This window comes from Lotus japonicus, chromosome 1 (genome assembly GCF_012489685.1).
Source record: "Lotus japonicus ecotype B-129 chromosome 1, LjGifu_v1.2".
NCBI classification, from domain to species: Eukaryota; Viridiplantae; Streptophyta; class Magnoliopsida; order Fabales; family Fabaceae; genus Lotus; species Lotus japonicus.
The window spans coordinates 122,154,668-122,171,208 of record NC_080041.1 but is presented as its reverse complement, the minus strand read 5'-3'; the positions used below and the strand labels follow the sequence as shown (position 1 = coordinate 122,171,208).

Sequence of the window (16,541 nt, the reverse complement as noted above, 5' to 3'; positions counted from 1 at the left end):
ATTCTCCAGTTACTATTCATAAGAAACAACCAATGAGCTTCCGCCACCTGGCTTTCGTTTTCGTTTTTTTTACTAGAACGTGGGATACGACGCCGTTTCTATCTCCAGCACTCTATCTCCCCATCTCCCATCAACCCTAGCTGGCTTAACGTGTTTCCTCTCCCCTTTCTACCCACTCCGTCGTACCATTCATCAGCTTGATTCTTTGATTGATCTGATGTTGAGGCTTTCCTTTCTGTTGCCGGTTGTTGTTTGCCAGACATGGTGGAACCATTCACGTCTCTACATCTCAAACTCTCCACTGTTCATTCGTCATTCAGCAGTGTTTTAGGTTTGAATCCATCAGTGTTTTGGGTTTCCTCTCCTCCTCTGTAGGGTTCTCACGTTTTCTGATCCAATTGATGATGGAGGATTTCATCACGTTGATGGTGGCTCCAATGGTAATATGAGTTTCCTTTATCCAATTCTTCACTCTTTCATTAAAACCCCATTACTAAATTGATTGTACAAATAGTTAATCTACCAATATTCAGTCGATTGCTACTTGAGCTTTTGCACTACGAAGTGGTTACAAAATATTACATGGCACAAACTGTAATATTACCAGGGAAGGATTGGCTACCTTTTTACCTGTCTGGAGTGTTGTTATGTGTATTTCTCAATGAAGGAAAATAACAGCTATCCTTTTAAAGGGATGCAGGGGAAGGCTTATGAGATTTTGAGACCTCAATAACGCTATCAGTATGAAATGTGGCTGAAGCTGCTGAAGTGCAGAAAATGAAGAATGTTTTGTAAGTAATTAAATTTGTATACCGTAGAAAAGTGTATGATATCAAATCTTGCTCCTTCCCCCTGTTTGGTTTATGAGCATTACTGTGCAGTTAATTAGTATTCATTTTAATTCTTCCAGACTCTAAATTAGCTCTTTATTATTTATGTTGGATCTGGGTTTAAGATGCTGTGGAAAGCAGTGAAGACATTTCTAGATGCACGCACAGCAGCAAAAATTCAAGTATGGGACATTTTAGTTCAATATCATTTTCATTCTCACATAATACAATGAGGTAGCACAAAAGATTACACACCAGTTGTGACACCTCTTATTGCTAAAGAATAAAGTTATTTTTGTTGGTTTAGGTTGAGTAATGGACACTACCAGTCGTACTGCATCTTCAACCTCACTTGAACTACTTTGATGCTTTGCAATTCATTATTTTCTATTTGATATCCTGTTCTGGAGCATTATGTTTTGGGGGAAGTTTCTACTTCAGTGGTATGCTATCTTGATGGTGCTTGTGATAATTGAGCTTTAGAATTATTATCAATCTTAACATCTATATTTTAATGAAATCTCACTTCTACCTTTTGTGCAGATAACTGGTTTTCCTTTCTCTCTATACTCAACCTTTGTGATTGAGGCTCATCATGGTTTTAATAAGGTTCATATCCTCCTTTCAAATTCAATCATCTATCTCTTATTTCATCAATCTTTTTAGTCTGCAGCTTTTGAGTTTGATCTGACATCTCATTTTACTAATATTTGTAAAATTCATATATACATTGTAACATTTGTTGTTATCTATCATACAACAAACACCATGTCTATTCTTTAAGGACATGATAAAAGGAATTTTCCTTTATGTAATAATTGGTTCACCTATTGTTGTTGCAATTATAATAGTACATATAAAATCTCAGACTATTGGAAATAATTGTCACTTATTTAAAAACTTAGCTTTAAGTAATTAATTTGTATTACCTACCTGTTCTTGATTTAGAGTTACTTTTGGTTGTGATGCTTTGATGCATCAAATTTAGAGTTATATATAGTTTTGCTGGCAATGTTATGACAAAAATAATGGCCCTAAACTCTACTGCCCAAGTAGTTTCCAACTCTCTTCTTTGGTTTTCTTGATTCCATTGGTTGTGAGAAAAAGGGTGATCACAAGGTTTTTATCCAAGTGTTGGAAGTTTAAGGATCTTTTAACAAGCCACAGTTTATGGAAAACCCAACATTGCTTGAGTTTTAACCTATGTTGCAAGCTTTATTAGTTTCGTTGAATAACATATGACTTATTGGCCTTTTCTAATTTAACTATGACTATGTCGTTTCAATTCAGATGCTTGCTTTAGACTTTAGACAAATTGAGCTCAGGTACTTGAGAGCTTTTTGGCATGATATCAGAGTTTTTTGAATTCAGCTACTTGCTTTAGACTTTAAAGAAATTAAACTTATGTACTTCAGAGCTTTCTGGCATGATCTCTGTATTCAAAGGAGATAATTTCTTTTTTATAATTTTTCAATATAAGGGCAGTCAGGGACTGCATGGCTGATAGCTGAAGTGAACTGAATTTGGTTAATGAACTTGATTCTTTCTTAATCTAAGATGCTATGTGAGTTTGGTCCGTGTGACATGTGCTTTTCTTTCTCAATATGATACACTCTTGAGGTGATAATGAACTATCCCTATCTTTATCAAATTCAAAAATGGTACTTATTTCAATCTCTTATCTTTATTGAGTGTAAGACGGGGATATTTCATGGTTGCAAGAAATGCTTCTCAAGTAAAGCAACAAAAGAGAAGCATTTCTTGCAGCCATCTTGCTCTCACGTGGAAGTTTGATTTAGATTTTTTATTTGCTTTGCTCTCTACATCAGTTCCATTCTTTTTTTGTGGAGAAATAGTTACACCCTTAAAAATGAGGTAGACCAAAAGACTACACACCAGTACGCAAAGCCAAAAAAAAAAGAACTTTGCGCTTTAAAGACTTCCGGCCTCTTCTTCCTTGCTTTGTGAAATTTTTATAATTCTGAACAATTAGTTTAGCTTGCTGAACTGTATGGACTAGAGTTTCCCTGTATTTTTTATCGGTGGAATTTATTTTTGTATTATGCCATCTCATAAAGGGATTGTGGCCCTTTCACCTAATCCTCTGAGTGTTCGTTTTAATTTGTGGCCCTTGCAACATCTAATGCTCAGAATTATCATCTACCATCTATGCTCCATAAAAAGTTGACTTTGATGATATCAATCTATCATTCTTTGCCTTTAAGCCTACAACAAATGCAGGCTCCTCTTTTTATCATGATGCTAGAAGAAAAATAAGCAAACCATATGCATATAATTTACGTGCTTGGTGGTTATAAAATTATATTTTTATGTCACCTTGAATTTGAAAGAAAATATATTTTAAATTTTATTCCCAACAGGGTCCATCAGTTCTATCTAGAACTCCTCAAGTATTTCTGGATGAGTATTTACAAACCATTCATGAACATTGATGTAATCCTGCAAACAAGAACTTGAATTACAGATCCATTAAAACAAAATTTATGGAAGATACTTATGTGAGTGAGATCTTAAACACTAACCTTGCTCTCTTTCAATTTAACAATAAACGATTCTTCGTTGTCCCAAAACTCTCTTATGCTATTGTTCTTCATTTTGCAATTTTCTGGAATTTTCTTTTTACCACCGGAAGAAACAGATCAAGTGGAATGGGTTTTTAACTTTCAATCGCTCCCTATTTATACATGCAATATGTATTCAATTTTTGTTTCAAATCACTTTTAAGCAAATCAAGAATCTGTTTAACAAAGAAATAAATGATTGTCGTATAATTCAATTCTGGTCAAAAATATAAATAGTATATTTGAAGTTTTTTTACCCACTGATTGTGAAATGGAGAAGGAATTATAAATATTGTAAATAAAATAATAATTTATTTGTGGAAAATAATAATGTATATAATATTTTAATATTAATCATTAAAGAAATACATAGAGAATCTTATCATTATGCTATAGACCTCAACCAGATTCCTTATGCACTCCATGTAAAGTTGTTTTCATTGTGCCAGTGAATATTTTGGGAACACAGTTTTGTTGGTCAATAATTCATTGTTCTCATGGTTATCACAATCTTTTTGAATATTGATATTTGTCTTAACTATCCCCCAATACCCATTCATGCAAGCCATCGTCCAAACGTGCAAGAAAAAAGGTACCGTCCAAGACTTTTTGCTGAACACCTCCTGGAGTTTCATTACTTTGGTGGCCTTTTTTGTTTTTGGGCCCAATGTAAATTCTGCAACAGTATTCAAAAACCATCTCCTATCAGCCATCCCTAACTAGCCCAATAGCCTTTATTTCATATGTTACATTATTTTGTTACTTTCCTTGCCATTTAAATCCAATATTGTGCATAACAGGAATCATATAGAGTGTGTAGCACATTTCAAACTGGAAAACTATCCAATTAATCTTCACACTGAAAATAATATGTAAAAACATCAATAGAAAATAATTACAATCAGTAAATACGTCATTATAGTATTCCTTATATATCAATATTGATCTATATTCTCTCAAAATAATTAGTATATTATTCGAATTAAAATCCTCCGTGCATAGAACAGATAAACGGGCTAAAAACTAGTTATAACAGAGACGGTAGAGTTTGCATGAGTTATGTTATTTGCAGGCAAATTTGTATATATCCTCCTCCCTCTCTGCTCAAGGAGCCAGAACATTCATTACTATTTTTCCTCTGCCCCTTGCACTTGGTTTGCTCCGGTAGTGGCATGTATTTCACATCTCTAATAAAACCTTTAATATCTCCTTGTATAGCTTATATAATTTTATTTTTAGTTAAATTAATCAGTTGGTCCCTATAATTTTATTCAATTTTTATGTAAATCCTTATAATTTAAAATATTTTTATTAAACCTTTATAATTTTAGAATTTTGTGATAAAATCCTTAAATTTTAACAATGTTAAATCTTTACGTTAAGTATTGCTGATGTTACAATCTTTGATTTTTTATTTTTCTCTCTTTTTTATTTTATGTTTTAATTACCATTGTATCCTTATTCTTGTAATGTGGATTAATATATATATATATATATATATATATAGTATTATTATCATTTATTATTTAAAAAAATATTACACCCATTTTACCTTTATTATTAAAATCTTTTAAAAATATTAAAAACTATTTGAGATTATTGTTAAAAATATTTTCCCAGAACCGAACGTTGGTGTTGCTTCCTCTCCATGAACGTTGTTGCTTCTTTCTCGCTGTGACGTTGTTACCTTCCACTCCACGAACGCTGCTTTTGACTCTAGGCACCAACATTATCGAGGTTTGTTTTTGATAACTCCTAGGCAAATGTACCTATTCGTTAAGTAGTAATAAAATATCGAACTCAAGGATTGCGGTTGTCTAAATCAATTTAACCTATTAAATAACTAAAAAGACTAAGTAAAAAGGTTTTGGGGGTGAATAATTGTTGAAAAAGAACTTAATTAATTGCAAAGTAAAGTGAAAAACAAGTATATAGTATTGAAAACAATCAAAAGGGAAAGTATCTGGGGTAGGATTTCATCAATCTCACTTATGTCCTTAATAGACTAATTAACTCATGAATTATCTAACTTATTTATGGTGCTTGCCTAAGTTTCTACGTGATAATCTCTTAACTACGCAGAACTTCCAATTAAACTGCTAACACTAATCTCTTAGTTCCTAGACGAATTCAATTGGAGAATTAAAGTACTTAGTTACTAGCCAACACAATTAGAAGTTACCCTTATCTCTAAGGCGTAAGCGTTCCTAATCAATTCCTCACCGGATCCCAATTTTCTACCGATTTCTCAATCGCATACAAAAATAGCAAAGTCTTCATGCATAAAGATTCATAAATAAAAGATGAGAAATTCATAAATAAAAATAGGATTCATGAGTCAAAAAGTAAATCAAAACATAAGGTCAAGAGAATCAAACCAAAAACCCCAAGTACCAACGAAGGTTTAGCCAAGCATGACTTCCATCATCAAATAAATTATTAAAATAAAAATAGTTCTTCAAAAAGCTCCAAGTAGTGTTAGGATTAACTCTAGGGAAGAAGGCTCAAGCTGCTCTCAATATATATCTTTTACGTTCTAATCTGTTCTCCAATATATTACTTCCAATATTGCAAAAAATATCACGTCATATGATCTTGTTTCTGTTTCGGTTTCCAATCACGTGATTCCTTCCAAGAAGAAAACAAAATGCTGCTACTGCCACGTGTCGCGGTTGCATTGGACGGAGCTTAAAGGAATGGAATCCAGTGCCTCTCGAACTACCGTCTTACGGTGGACCCTCAGAAGGATGGAGCCACGTGTCAGAAAGAGAGTCCGCAGCCGTTTACTTTCGCAAGTGCACTGCAACTCCGTGGACTATCGCCACCAGATCCGATCCTTTTTTCCTGATTTTCTCTTTTCCTTTTATTCCGAAAATCCTAAATAAAATAAAATCAAAATAATAAAATAAATCAAAATAAAATATTAAAAAGATAATAATTCAAAATAAAACATATCAACTAAAAATAAAATAACTTAAATCCTAATAAATCTAAATAAAAATCATAAAAATATATAAAAATACTAAAAACCACATAAAAATAGTAAAATGCATGGAATAATCATGGAGTGACCTAAAATTACCAAAATATCCTAAATAATATATCAAAATGCATGGAAATAAACTAGAAAAATAGCTTAAACACCCGGGTCATCAGTTTTCCCTGCTAATTTCGGCACTCACTCGCATGCATTCAGAGATATTTTGAGTTGCATTCACACTGATTTGAGTTTCTCCTCTTATTTCTTGCACCTCATTTCAATTTCTTTCTCTTAACACCATTTTTTCTCATTACTTTGTTTGATTAGGTTTTCCTCATTGCTACTAGGGTTTTCCCGTTAAGTCGAAGTTGATCGGAGTCCATCGTGGAGGTTTTTCAAAATCATTGCTATTGGTACTGGTACTGATCTGGCTATTTAGGTTTGGAGTTTGCTTAAGGTAATTTGCTAATTTTTTGATTGAAATTGTTTTCATAGGTTAGTTTGGTTAGTCTATAGTATGGATCATGTGGTAGTAGGTGTCTATTAAAATCTAAACAGTAATGAACCATCATAAAATTAATAAAAATCCCAGCTTTCTTGAGGAACTCTTGCTGCTAAAAGGGTTTTGAGTTATGGCTTTTGTGAAGGTAACCCATCTTGAATGTTAAGTGTTGTTAAGTTGAAGTTGTTGCAGTGGATTAGTGGATGTGAAAAAAAAAAGATAATATCATAAATGAGTGTCTTGGGGAGGATATTGGAGTAGCACCTATTGATGAATTGTTTTAGTTGGTAAGTCATTACTCACATTGGTAAATCAGCTAGGTCATTATTTAGTTCTATTATTTGTTAAACTTGTGGGTTTAGCCCTGCTAGGAGGCTAGGACAACTAGAGGTTTAGTCTTTTGTGATTGCAACTCATATTCCTCATGCATGTTTTAGTATATTTGGTGTTGTAGTTGAAGTGAGTAATGTAATACTCGCTTGAGAAATCACTTGGTGAGTTGTTATGAACTCAAGTAGAGTGTTACCAATGAATCTGGTTGCTTAAATTATTCCTTTTTGTACGTTTCTTTCTTCAAACTCTTCATATTTGGGTGAAGGATTTCTCTTATGAAGTTTAGAGGATTGGTTATTAGTTATTAGGCTAAAAAACATTTTTTGCCCCTGATGTTTCAAGTTTGTGCAAATTATGCCCCTACTTTATTTTTGTCGACGTTTCTACCCCTCATGTTTTTAAACAGTGCACCGTCTACCCCTTTGTCAGTCAGACTTTCTCAAGAGAGGTTCCTGAGTGGATTGAAGAGATGAAGAAGAGTATATGAGGTTGATGATCATCAAGGAAATGATATAAATTAAATTTACTTGATGTATATATCAATTATGTATGTAACTGAACTTGTTAAATGCATGTTTTGCTACTTACAGGTCTTGAGTTTGAATCTCCCATGCCCATTTTTCCAATTTCACTTATAATTTTCATGTGGCAGGTCCAAAAAATATTAAAATAAAAAGCCAAATTAGCTCATTCCATTAGTTTTTTAACGTTTGACTGATGGAGGGGTAGACGGTGCACTGTTTGAAAACATGAGGGGTAGAAACATCAACAAAAATTGAGTAGGGGCAGAATTTGCACAAACTTAAAACATTAGGGGCCAAAAGTGCTTTTTAGCCTAGTTATTACATGTTTGATTTGGGCAAACACCACATTGAAGTGGTTCTAAATGCTAATAAGTAATAATTACTTCCAATTGACTTGTATACTCTGCGAGAATTGACATGCTTCCATTAGGAAAATTAAACACTAAAATGAAATGGAGCTAGCTGTTTCTTAGTGTTGTCCTTTTACCTGTTATGTTATGTTAAAATTGCTTTCTCAATTACCTGTATCATACTAGTTTTTGTTTTTACTCTCCTTTTAACCTCATTTTTCCCTGTTCACAATCCTCAAATTTGGATTTCTTAAAAAAGATAGTTCCATTGTTTGTTGATGCATATATAGGTTGAAGTTTTTCATCTCAAGCAAAGACCACAATCAATGGAAAATCAAGCACCTTCTATGAGGAATCCTTCTTCCAATCATGAGAAGCGTGTATAAGAGAAGTGCATGAGATTGTTTGAAAAGGCTTGGACCATCTCCAAAGATGCGCACACAAAACATTGATCTAGGTCGGAATAAAAGAAAATTTCAAGAAGAATGTGAGGATAGTAATCCTCTTGATGAAGACCTAATAAGAGTAATTGATGATGAAGTTTCCAATGTTAATGTATCAAGGCAAGAACCTTCTACTCAAAAGGGAAAGCATATTGGTCACTTAGGTGACTACTTCATGCCTAGAACAACTCCAGGAGCTCAACCGACCTTAAGAAGTGCGGTGCAAAGTAAAGAAGTGATTGAAAAGTGTGACATTGCCATTGCAAAATGGATGTTTGATGCTCCTGTGCCATTTAATGCAGTTAATTTGGCATATTATCAACCTATGATTGACGCTATTTGTAGTATGGGTCCAGGGTATAAAGCTCCAAATATGCAAAGAGTTCGTGGCTTTTTGTTAAGTAAGTGGGTTGATGAAGTGAAGAAACTTGTTGAGAGTTATCGTAATGTTTGGAAGCAAACTGGATGTACACTTATGGCAGATGGGTGGACTGATCGATGTGGGAGAACTTTCATCAATTTTCTGGTTTATTGTCCTAAAGGAACAAATTTTCTGAAATCTGTTGATGCTTCTCAACATTCAAGAATTCCAGAATTGTTGTATATGCTTTTCAAGGAGGTGGTCTTATTCGTTGGGGCCGAAAATGTTGTTCACATAGTGACAGATAATGCTCCAAATTATGTTGCTGCTGGAAGGTTATTAGAAGCTGAGTTTCCTAAATTATTTTGGTCTCCTTGTGCAACACACTGTGTTAAATTGATGTTGCAGGATATTGGAAAGCTCGAGGATGTAAGTGAGACTATGCAACAAGCTTCAAAAATTACAAAGTACATTTATAACCACTGTTATGCATTGTATTTGATGAGAAAGCATACATGTGGAGGAGGAATTCTTCGTTCTGCTCATACTAGCTTTGCAACTAATTTCATTGCACTTCAAAGTATTTTGGCTAAAAAAGATTCACTAAGAGTCATGGTTACATCTATGGAGTGGAAAAGCTCAACTTATGCCAAAGATGCTCGGGCAAAAATATTTGTGGAGCAGGTCTTGGATTATGGGTTTTGGAAAAAATGTGTTGATATTGTCGAACTTACTGAGCCACTTGTTCGTTTGTTACATCTTGTTAGTGAAGATAAACCTGCCATGGGTTTTATTTACCAAGCTTTTTATAAAGCTAGAGAGGAGATGGTGAAGAGGTTCCAAACAAATAAGAAGAAAGTAGAGCCTTACTTGAACATCATAGATGGTCATTGGGATTCTCGACTTTGTAAAAATCTTAATGCTGCAGGTTATTGGTTGAATCCAGCTTGTCGGTTTAACCTTGAAGATTATGAAAAGCATAAGATCACAATAACTGGCCTTTATGATGGATTGAAAAGTATTCTTGGGGAGATCATGATTTGGAATGTAAGTTGTCAAGTGAAACGAGAATATACAAAAATGTTGAGTTAGATTTTGGAAGGCCAATTGCAGTGCGTGAAAGAAATACAATAATGCCAGGTAAAATTAGTGTTTGAGAACTTTCATTGTCTTTGATCCTTGATTTAGATTCTAGACTTATAGTTCTATATGTATATTCATTGGTTTTATTGCATGTGATATTATAGATCAATTGTGGGAATCTTATGGAAGCAATGCACCACATTTGCAAAAGTTAGCTATTCGTGTTTTAAGTCAAACTTGTAGTGTTTCGGGTTGTTATCGAAATTGGAGTGTATTTGAGCACATTCATTCAATAAAAAGAAATAGGTTGGAGCGTCAAAAACTTATTGATCTTGTCTTTGTTCGTTACAACTTGAGGCTACAACAAAGGTATGATTAGGTTAATTCTTAATTGATTGTTTTCTTTATAGATAAATAAATATGTTCTTGAATTTTTTGATATTGATATATGAGCAAATTAATAAACTCAGGAGCCGGTTGAAGCGTCAAAGTTATGATCCCATCAATTTTGAAACAATTGATGACCATTCTGATTGGGTATTGGAGGAGTCACCACCATTCTTAACCAATGAGGAGGTGGATGCATTGCATAATGATCTTGCCAATATAACCATACAACCAATTTCAGATGATATTGGTATATACCTATGTTATAATATGAATATATTATTCATTGCTTTATATTTTGTTTCACTTGATGTTAATTGTTACATGAATCTAAATTGATTTTTTTTTTGATTTTTTTTTCACAGATCAATTAAATTTGGATGATGATGCTGCTGCATAAGATAACCTCGGAAAATGCAAATTTGAATGCTATTTGGTTTATTTGATAAAGGAGTGTCTGCATTGGATGCAACTTTTCCTCCTTGGACATGAAACTTGTCATTTTTGCAGTTTTGATTGACATTTATGAGCCTGTGGCTATTTAATCATGTTTGATACTCATTTGTGTGTGCGCTTTTTTGTGATTGAAGCATAAGACCTATGTTTTTCGATGATGTTTACAACTTGTGTTATTTTGTTGTTGTAAAATCTTTCTTGTTGGTTGTTTAAATAGGCACTTGTGTGAGGATAATGTTTTTGAATTTGAAGTATGACATTATTTATTAATGGTAGTTAGTAATATTATTTTTTAGAATTTTTTTGATATAAGCTGAGTCAATCGGTCCAACCAATGACCCATTGATTTAGTTCCTCGTACTACTAATAACCGATGCGAGTAGGGATGTCAGTGGATACGGGTGAGCATGAGTAGTATATATCTATAACCTGTTCCGCAGGTAAAAGTTCATACTCGTACTCGCTCCAAACCTACATTAATATCCATTTAGTGGATTTTAAACGGATTTTAGAATATCCATGGATACTCATGGACATATATGGATTCACAAATATTTTATCAAATGAAAATAATATTAAATTTTAAATTTAATATAGATTCAAGATTAAACTCAAAACTCAAGCGAGAAGGCGAATACTTATTTTCTTTCCTCTTTTTGGGTCTAAGAGCATCTCCAATGCAAGGTTTTTTGTTCTTATTTCTAAGCTAAGAACTAAGAACTGAGTTATTAACCATTGGAGGGAGCTGACGTGAAGTTCTTAATTCTTAAAAATAAGAACTAGCTCTTATATAAAGAGTTTTACTTTTTGAGTTCTTAGCATAAAAAATTAATTTTTTTCTCTCTCATTCATCAACTGATTTAATTTAAGTATTGAAAATGAAAATTAACATTTAAATTTAAATCAAGATTATATGTAAATAAAAAATATTACTAATATAATGGTTTTGTGGGACTAGATGAATAGTGCTAAGAACTAAGGGCCCGTTTGGTGACCAGGATAGGATATGATAGGACAGGATAATAATCATATCCTGTTGTTATCTGATGTTTGTTGCGCCAACAGGATATGATAACACTATCCTGTCTCCTATCCTATCCTGTCAATCATGTGTAAAAGTTATCCTGAGGGGGGAGCTAGGATAGAACAGGATAGGATATCACTTATATATTTTCTTTCAGTATCCTAACTTCAAATTAATTTATTTTAATATTATATAATTTATAATTTATAATAATATTAATTAATGAATATAAAAATATTAATTTAACTAAAATAAAAAATAAATAAAATTATTATTCATAAATAGTAAAATAGACTACTCACTTACAAATATTGGTTTATTAATAATAATAGACTAATTTAATATTTTCATCTCCTATTATTAAAAAATTATTCATCTACTTATATAATAATTTAAACATAAAGTATTTTTGAAATAATAATATTTTTAATTTGGTTAATTTTTGGCTTAATTGCACTTTTGCTCCCTGATCTTTCACCTTTGTGCGATTTACCTCCCTCATCTTTAAAATGAGCGAATTCCCTCCCTCTTCTATTAATATGTGTGATTTAGGCCCTTCCGTTAGTTAGCCGTCCAATTGCTAATGGTGGTTGCTATTTTCACCCCCCTTTTACTAACCACACCCCCTTATCAGAAATAAAAATAAAAAAATAAAAATAAATTAAATAAATTAAATAAAATTAATAGAAAATAAAAAAAACTATAAATTAAAAAAAACTGAAAAAATATTTTTATAAAAATCAAAGAAAAAATAATAAAATAAATGAAATAAGTTAAATACAATTAATAGAAAATGAAAAAATATTTTTATAAAATCAAAGAAAAAACTGAATTTTTTTTTATAAAAATCAAAGAAAAAAATGTTTTTATAAAGTCAAAGAAAATAACATATTTTTTTTAATTGAAGATAGAAATTTAAAAATAAAATAAAAGAAGAATTTGTTTCTATTTGCACCACCTACACTAAATTAAAAATAATTATTCTTTTATTTTATTTTTAAATTTCTTTCTTCAATTAAAAAAAATATTTTATTTTCTTTGAATTTATAAAAACATTTTTTCTTTGATTTTTATAAAAATATTTTTTTCAGCTTTTTTTTTATTTTATAAAAATGTTTTTTCATTTTCTATTATTTGTATTTAACTTATTTCATTTATTTTATTATTTTTTCTTTGATTTTTATAAAAATATTTTTTTTCAGTTTTTTTTTTTATTTTCGGTTAATTGTATTTAATTTATTTAATTTATTTAATTTATTTTTTTATTTTTTAGCTTAATTGCACTTTTGCCCCCTGATCTTTCACCTTTGTGCAATTTACCTCCTTTTTTTATTTTTATTTTTATTTTTATTTCTGATATGGGGGTGTGGTTAGTAAAAGGGAGGGTGAAAATAGCAACCGCCGTTAGTAATTGGACGGCTAACTAACGGAAGGGCCTAAATCGCACATATTAATAGAAGAGGGAGGGAATTCGCTCATTTTAAAGATGAGGGAGGTAAATCGCACAAAGGTGAAAGATCAGGGAGCAAAAGTGCAATTAAGCCTTAATTTTTATTGTTTATCACGTGTCGCAACTAAGTGAAAACCATTGATTACAAACATTGATTTTTTAATAGTAATAGATTAATTTTCTATTTTCATCTCCTATTATTTAAAACTATTTATAAATTATTATTAATTTCAAAAGTACTTTATATTTAAATTATAAATTTATAATTTAAATATAAAGTACTTTTGAAATAATAATATTCTTAATTTAGTTAACTTTTATTGTTAATTATCACGTGTCACGACTAAATGAAAACCAATTGGTTAACTGCATAATTTTATTTAAAATATATGCTATCTTCAAAACAATAAAATAGGCTAATTAATAAAATTTAAATTAATTGTATTTATTTTAAAACATAGACTATTCATGAAAATGTAAAGAAATTAAATTTAATAGAATGATCAATTTTTAAATGTATTTTTTATTCAAATATAAATCTGATACTTTTTTCCTTATCATATCCTGTCATTATTATGTGCACCTCAAACACAGGATATGATAAGAGTCTATCCTGCTCTTATCATATCCTGTTCTTATCCTGTTCACATATCATATCCTATCATATCCTATCCTGACCACCAAACGGGCCCTAAGAACTCATGGTTGAAGCAAAATTTGCAAAAAGTTGTTTAAACACATGTGGCAGCACGGACCCACATGAATAGTGCTAGGAATTTAGAAACCTAGCATTGGAGATGCTCTAAGAGCTTCTTTTTATCATTACCATTGTACAAATTTGTTGTTCCTTTGTTGTCATCAATTTTGTAAAAAAAACAACCTGATGTCCTAGCCGATGTTGTGACATCTGCCTTGATGAAGGCCAGGACATCCGCCCCTGCTGGCATGCAAGTGGGTCCCTTGTGGTTATGCTTTATGGTATGATCTGTGCTTACTTGAAGGTCAAGTAACTGTGTGTTGGGAGCCAGTTGCGGGTTGTAATTGTTGAAGCAAATCTGTGATTAAAAAGATTTGTTTCTATTTTTACTTGTTGATCACTCATATCAGATCTTGAAAGATTCTCTGCTGATATGAGTTGGATCAAAGTGTTCTTCAGCCCAAATAAACCCTAGCCGCCTCTGCTGAAGTATATATATTGACAAAGACCTGAAGCTTGATGTTGATCGAGAGAATTACCTTGAAGATCAAGTGTTCTTAAGAGTGTAAGTTGTTCTTTGTCTTTGTTAGTTGTGAACTCGTCTTGCTCACTGATTCTATAAAGTGAGACTGAGTTCTGTGTTGTGTTTGAGTGTCAAACAAACTCTGTGTTATTGTTGTTCACCAATCACTGTGGCAGTGATTGAGGAAAAGTGAGAGGGGCTCTCATACTTAGGCTGTGGTTCTAAGTAGAATACCACTGGGTAGAATAGGTTAAGAACAATGAACTTGATGTGTTCATGTGGGTCTGTAATACCTAGTTCTTGAGATAGTGGAATTCCTTTTCATTGGGCGAAAGCTAACCAGACGTAGGTGTAGTTTCACCGAACTGGGTTAACAACTTCCTGTGTCTTGTTTCCTTTTAGTTGTTTGTTGTTTCGTGTTCAGGTCTTTCAGTTGTATGATGTTCTAATCGATTGTCCCAGCATCGTGCAGGACATTTGTTCTAAGGGATCTAGAATTTCAAAATTTACTTAAAGTTGAACACAAGACCCAAGTACAAAATCATTATATCAACACACACACACACATATATATATATATATATATATATATATATATATATGAGAGTTTTAGTATTTTATATATTAGGTGGGTATCTATGAGTATGACATTTGAGGATTTGGAAGAGACTTACAAACTCCTACATGTTAAATGGAAGGAAACTTGCAAACATCTGAAGGAGCAAGAAGATGAGATGAAACAAGTTAAGACTGAAAATGAAAACCTAAGGGAGACCATTGATAAACTGCAAGTTGATTTGGATAAATGGAACTCAAAATTAAAGGATGTTGAAACTGTTGAAAAAGCCAAGCTTCTGTTAACCATAGCTGATCTTCAAGAGAAAGTAGCTACATTGACAGCCAAACTGGAAAATACCTACAAGTCAGTGCGTATGCTGAATAGTGGATCTAATATGCTTGAAGAGATTCTGGAAGAAACAAGCAAGCAAGGAAAGAGTGTTAAAGGCATTGGTTTCAGTTATCAGTCTGGGAGTAGAGGAAATCAGAAAGCATCAAGGAAGTTTGTAAGAGCTAAAGAAAACTTTGAGTTTAAAAACCCAGAGAACTATCAGATGTCAAGCCCGATGTCACAACATATGCCTCCACATCCTACTACTCAGAAGGCTACTGCTCAAATTCCATGGAGATGTCATTATTGTGGTAGGTTTGGTCACATTAAGCCCTACTGCTTCAAGCTATACGGATATCCTCAGATCCAGAAGGTTCTCAAGACATCTAAGAGAGCTTGGGTACCCAAAGGAGAAGTTTCATGTCTTATAGCACACACATCTTTTAGAGTCTCATCAAGTGAAGACTGGTATTTTGATAGTGGCTGCTCAAAACACATGACTGGGAATAAGGAGTATCTAGAAAATCTCAAGGAATACTCCAGTAAATCAGTCACCTTTGGAGATGGGGCTAAAGGAAAAATCAAAGGCATTGGGAAGTTGGTAAACACTGGATCTCCTAGTCTGAACAACGTTCTTCTTGTCAAGGGGTTGACAGCAAATCTAATCAGTATAAGTCAGTTGTGTGATCAAGATCTGGATGTGAAGTTTAGCAAGACTGAATGCATGGTTACCACTAGTGATCAAGAGATTGTGATGAGAGGTGTCAGGTCCAAAGACAATTGCTACATGTGGATTCCACAAAAGAAAGCCCAAGTGTCTAGATGTTTGATATCAAAAGTGGATGAGTTGAATCTATGGCACCAACGTTTAGGTCACATCAATCTCAAGAGTATGCAGAAAGTTATCTCTAAAGATGCTGTACGAGGGCTACCAAAACTGAAAATAGATGAAGAAAAGATATGTGGAGAATGCAAGATTGGAAAGCTGACCAAAACATCTCATGCAAAGCTTCAGCATCCAACTACAACAAAAGTCCTTGAACTTCTTCACATGGACTTGATGGGACCCATGCAGGTAGAAAGTCTAGGAGGTAAGAAATATGTATATGTCTGTGTTGATGATTATT

At 32.6% G+C, this 16,541-nt stretch overlaps 1 protein-coding gene and 1 long non-coding RNA gene across 3 annotated transcripts; both read left to right on the top strand.

The window, feature by feature from the left end:
- The first annotated feature begins 93 nt into the window (after nucleotides 1-93).
- Nucleotides 94-3,315, top strand: LOC130730052 (uncharacterized). Of its 2 annotated transcripts, none has more exons than XR_009016221.1 (5): nucleotides 94-440; nucleotides 701-791; nucleotides 956-1,012; nucleotides 1,138-1,273; nucleotides 1,374-3,315. It is a non-coding gene; the product is annotated as an uncharacterized LOC130730052 (long non-coding RNA). The 2 variants fall into 2 exon arrangements; XR_009016220.1 differs by having other exon boundaries at nucleotides 693-791.
- Nucleotides 3,316-8,533: 5,218 nt separating this feature from the next.
- Nucleotides 8,534-10,775, top strand: LOC130722998 (uncharacterized). The gene is made up of 4 exons (XM_057573909.1): nucleotides 8,534-9,923; nucleotides 10,153-10,357; nucleotides 10,459-10,625; nucleotides 10,741-10,775. The coding sequence occupies exons 1-4, from the start codon at nucleotides 8,534-8,536 to the stop codon at nucleotides 10,773-10,775; spliced, it is 1,797 nt and encodes a 598-aa protein (XP_057429892.1).
- Nucleotides 10,776-16,541: the final 5,766 nt, after the last annotated feature.

Excerpts from the sequence above, each read along its gene's own strand:
- LOC130722998 (XM_057573909.1), top strand. The coding sequence starts at position 8,534 with ATGCGCACACAAAACATTGATCTAGGTCGGAATAAAAGAAAATTTCAA. Across the intron at positions 9,924-10,152 it reads CCTTTATGATGGATTGAAAA|ATCAATTGTGGGAATCTTAT; the intron begins GTATTCTTGGGG and ends GTGATATTATAG. Across the intron at positions 10,626-10,740 it reads ACCAATTTCAGATGATATTG|ATCAATTAAATTTGGATGAT; the intron begins GTATATACCTAT and ends TTTTTTTCACAG.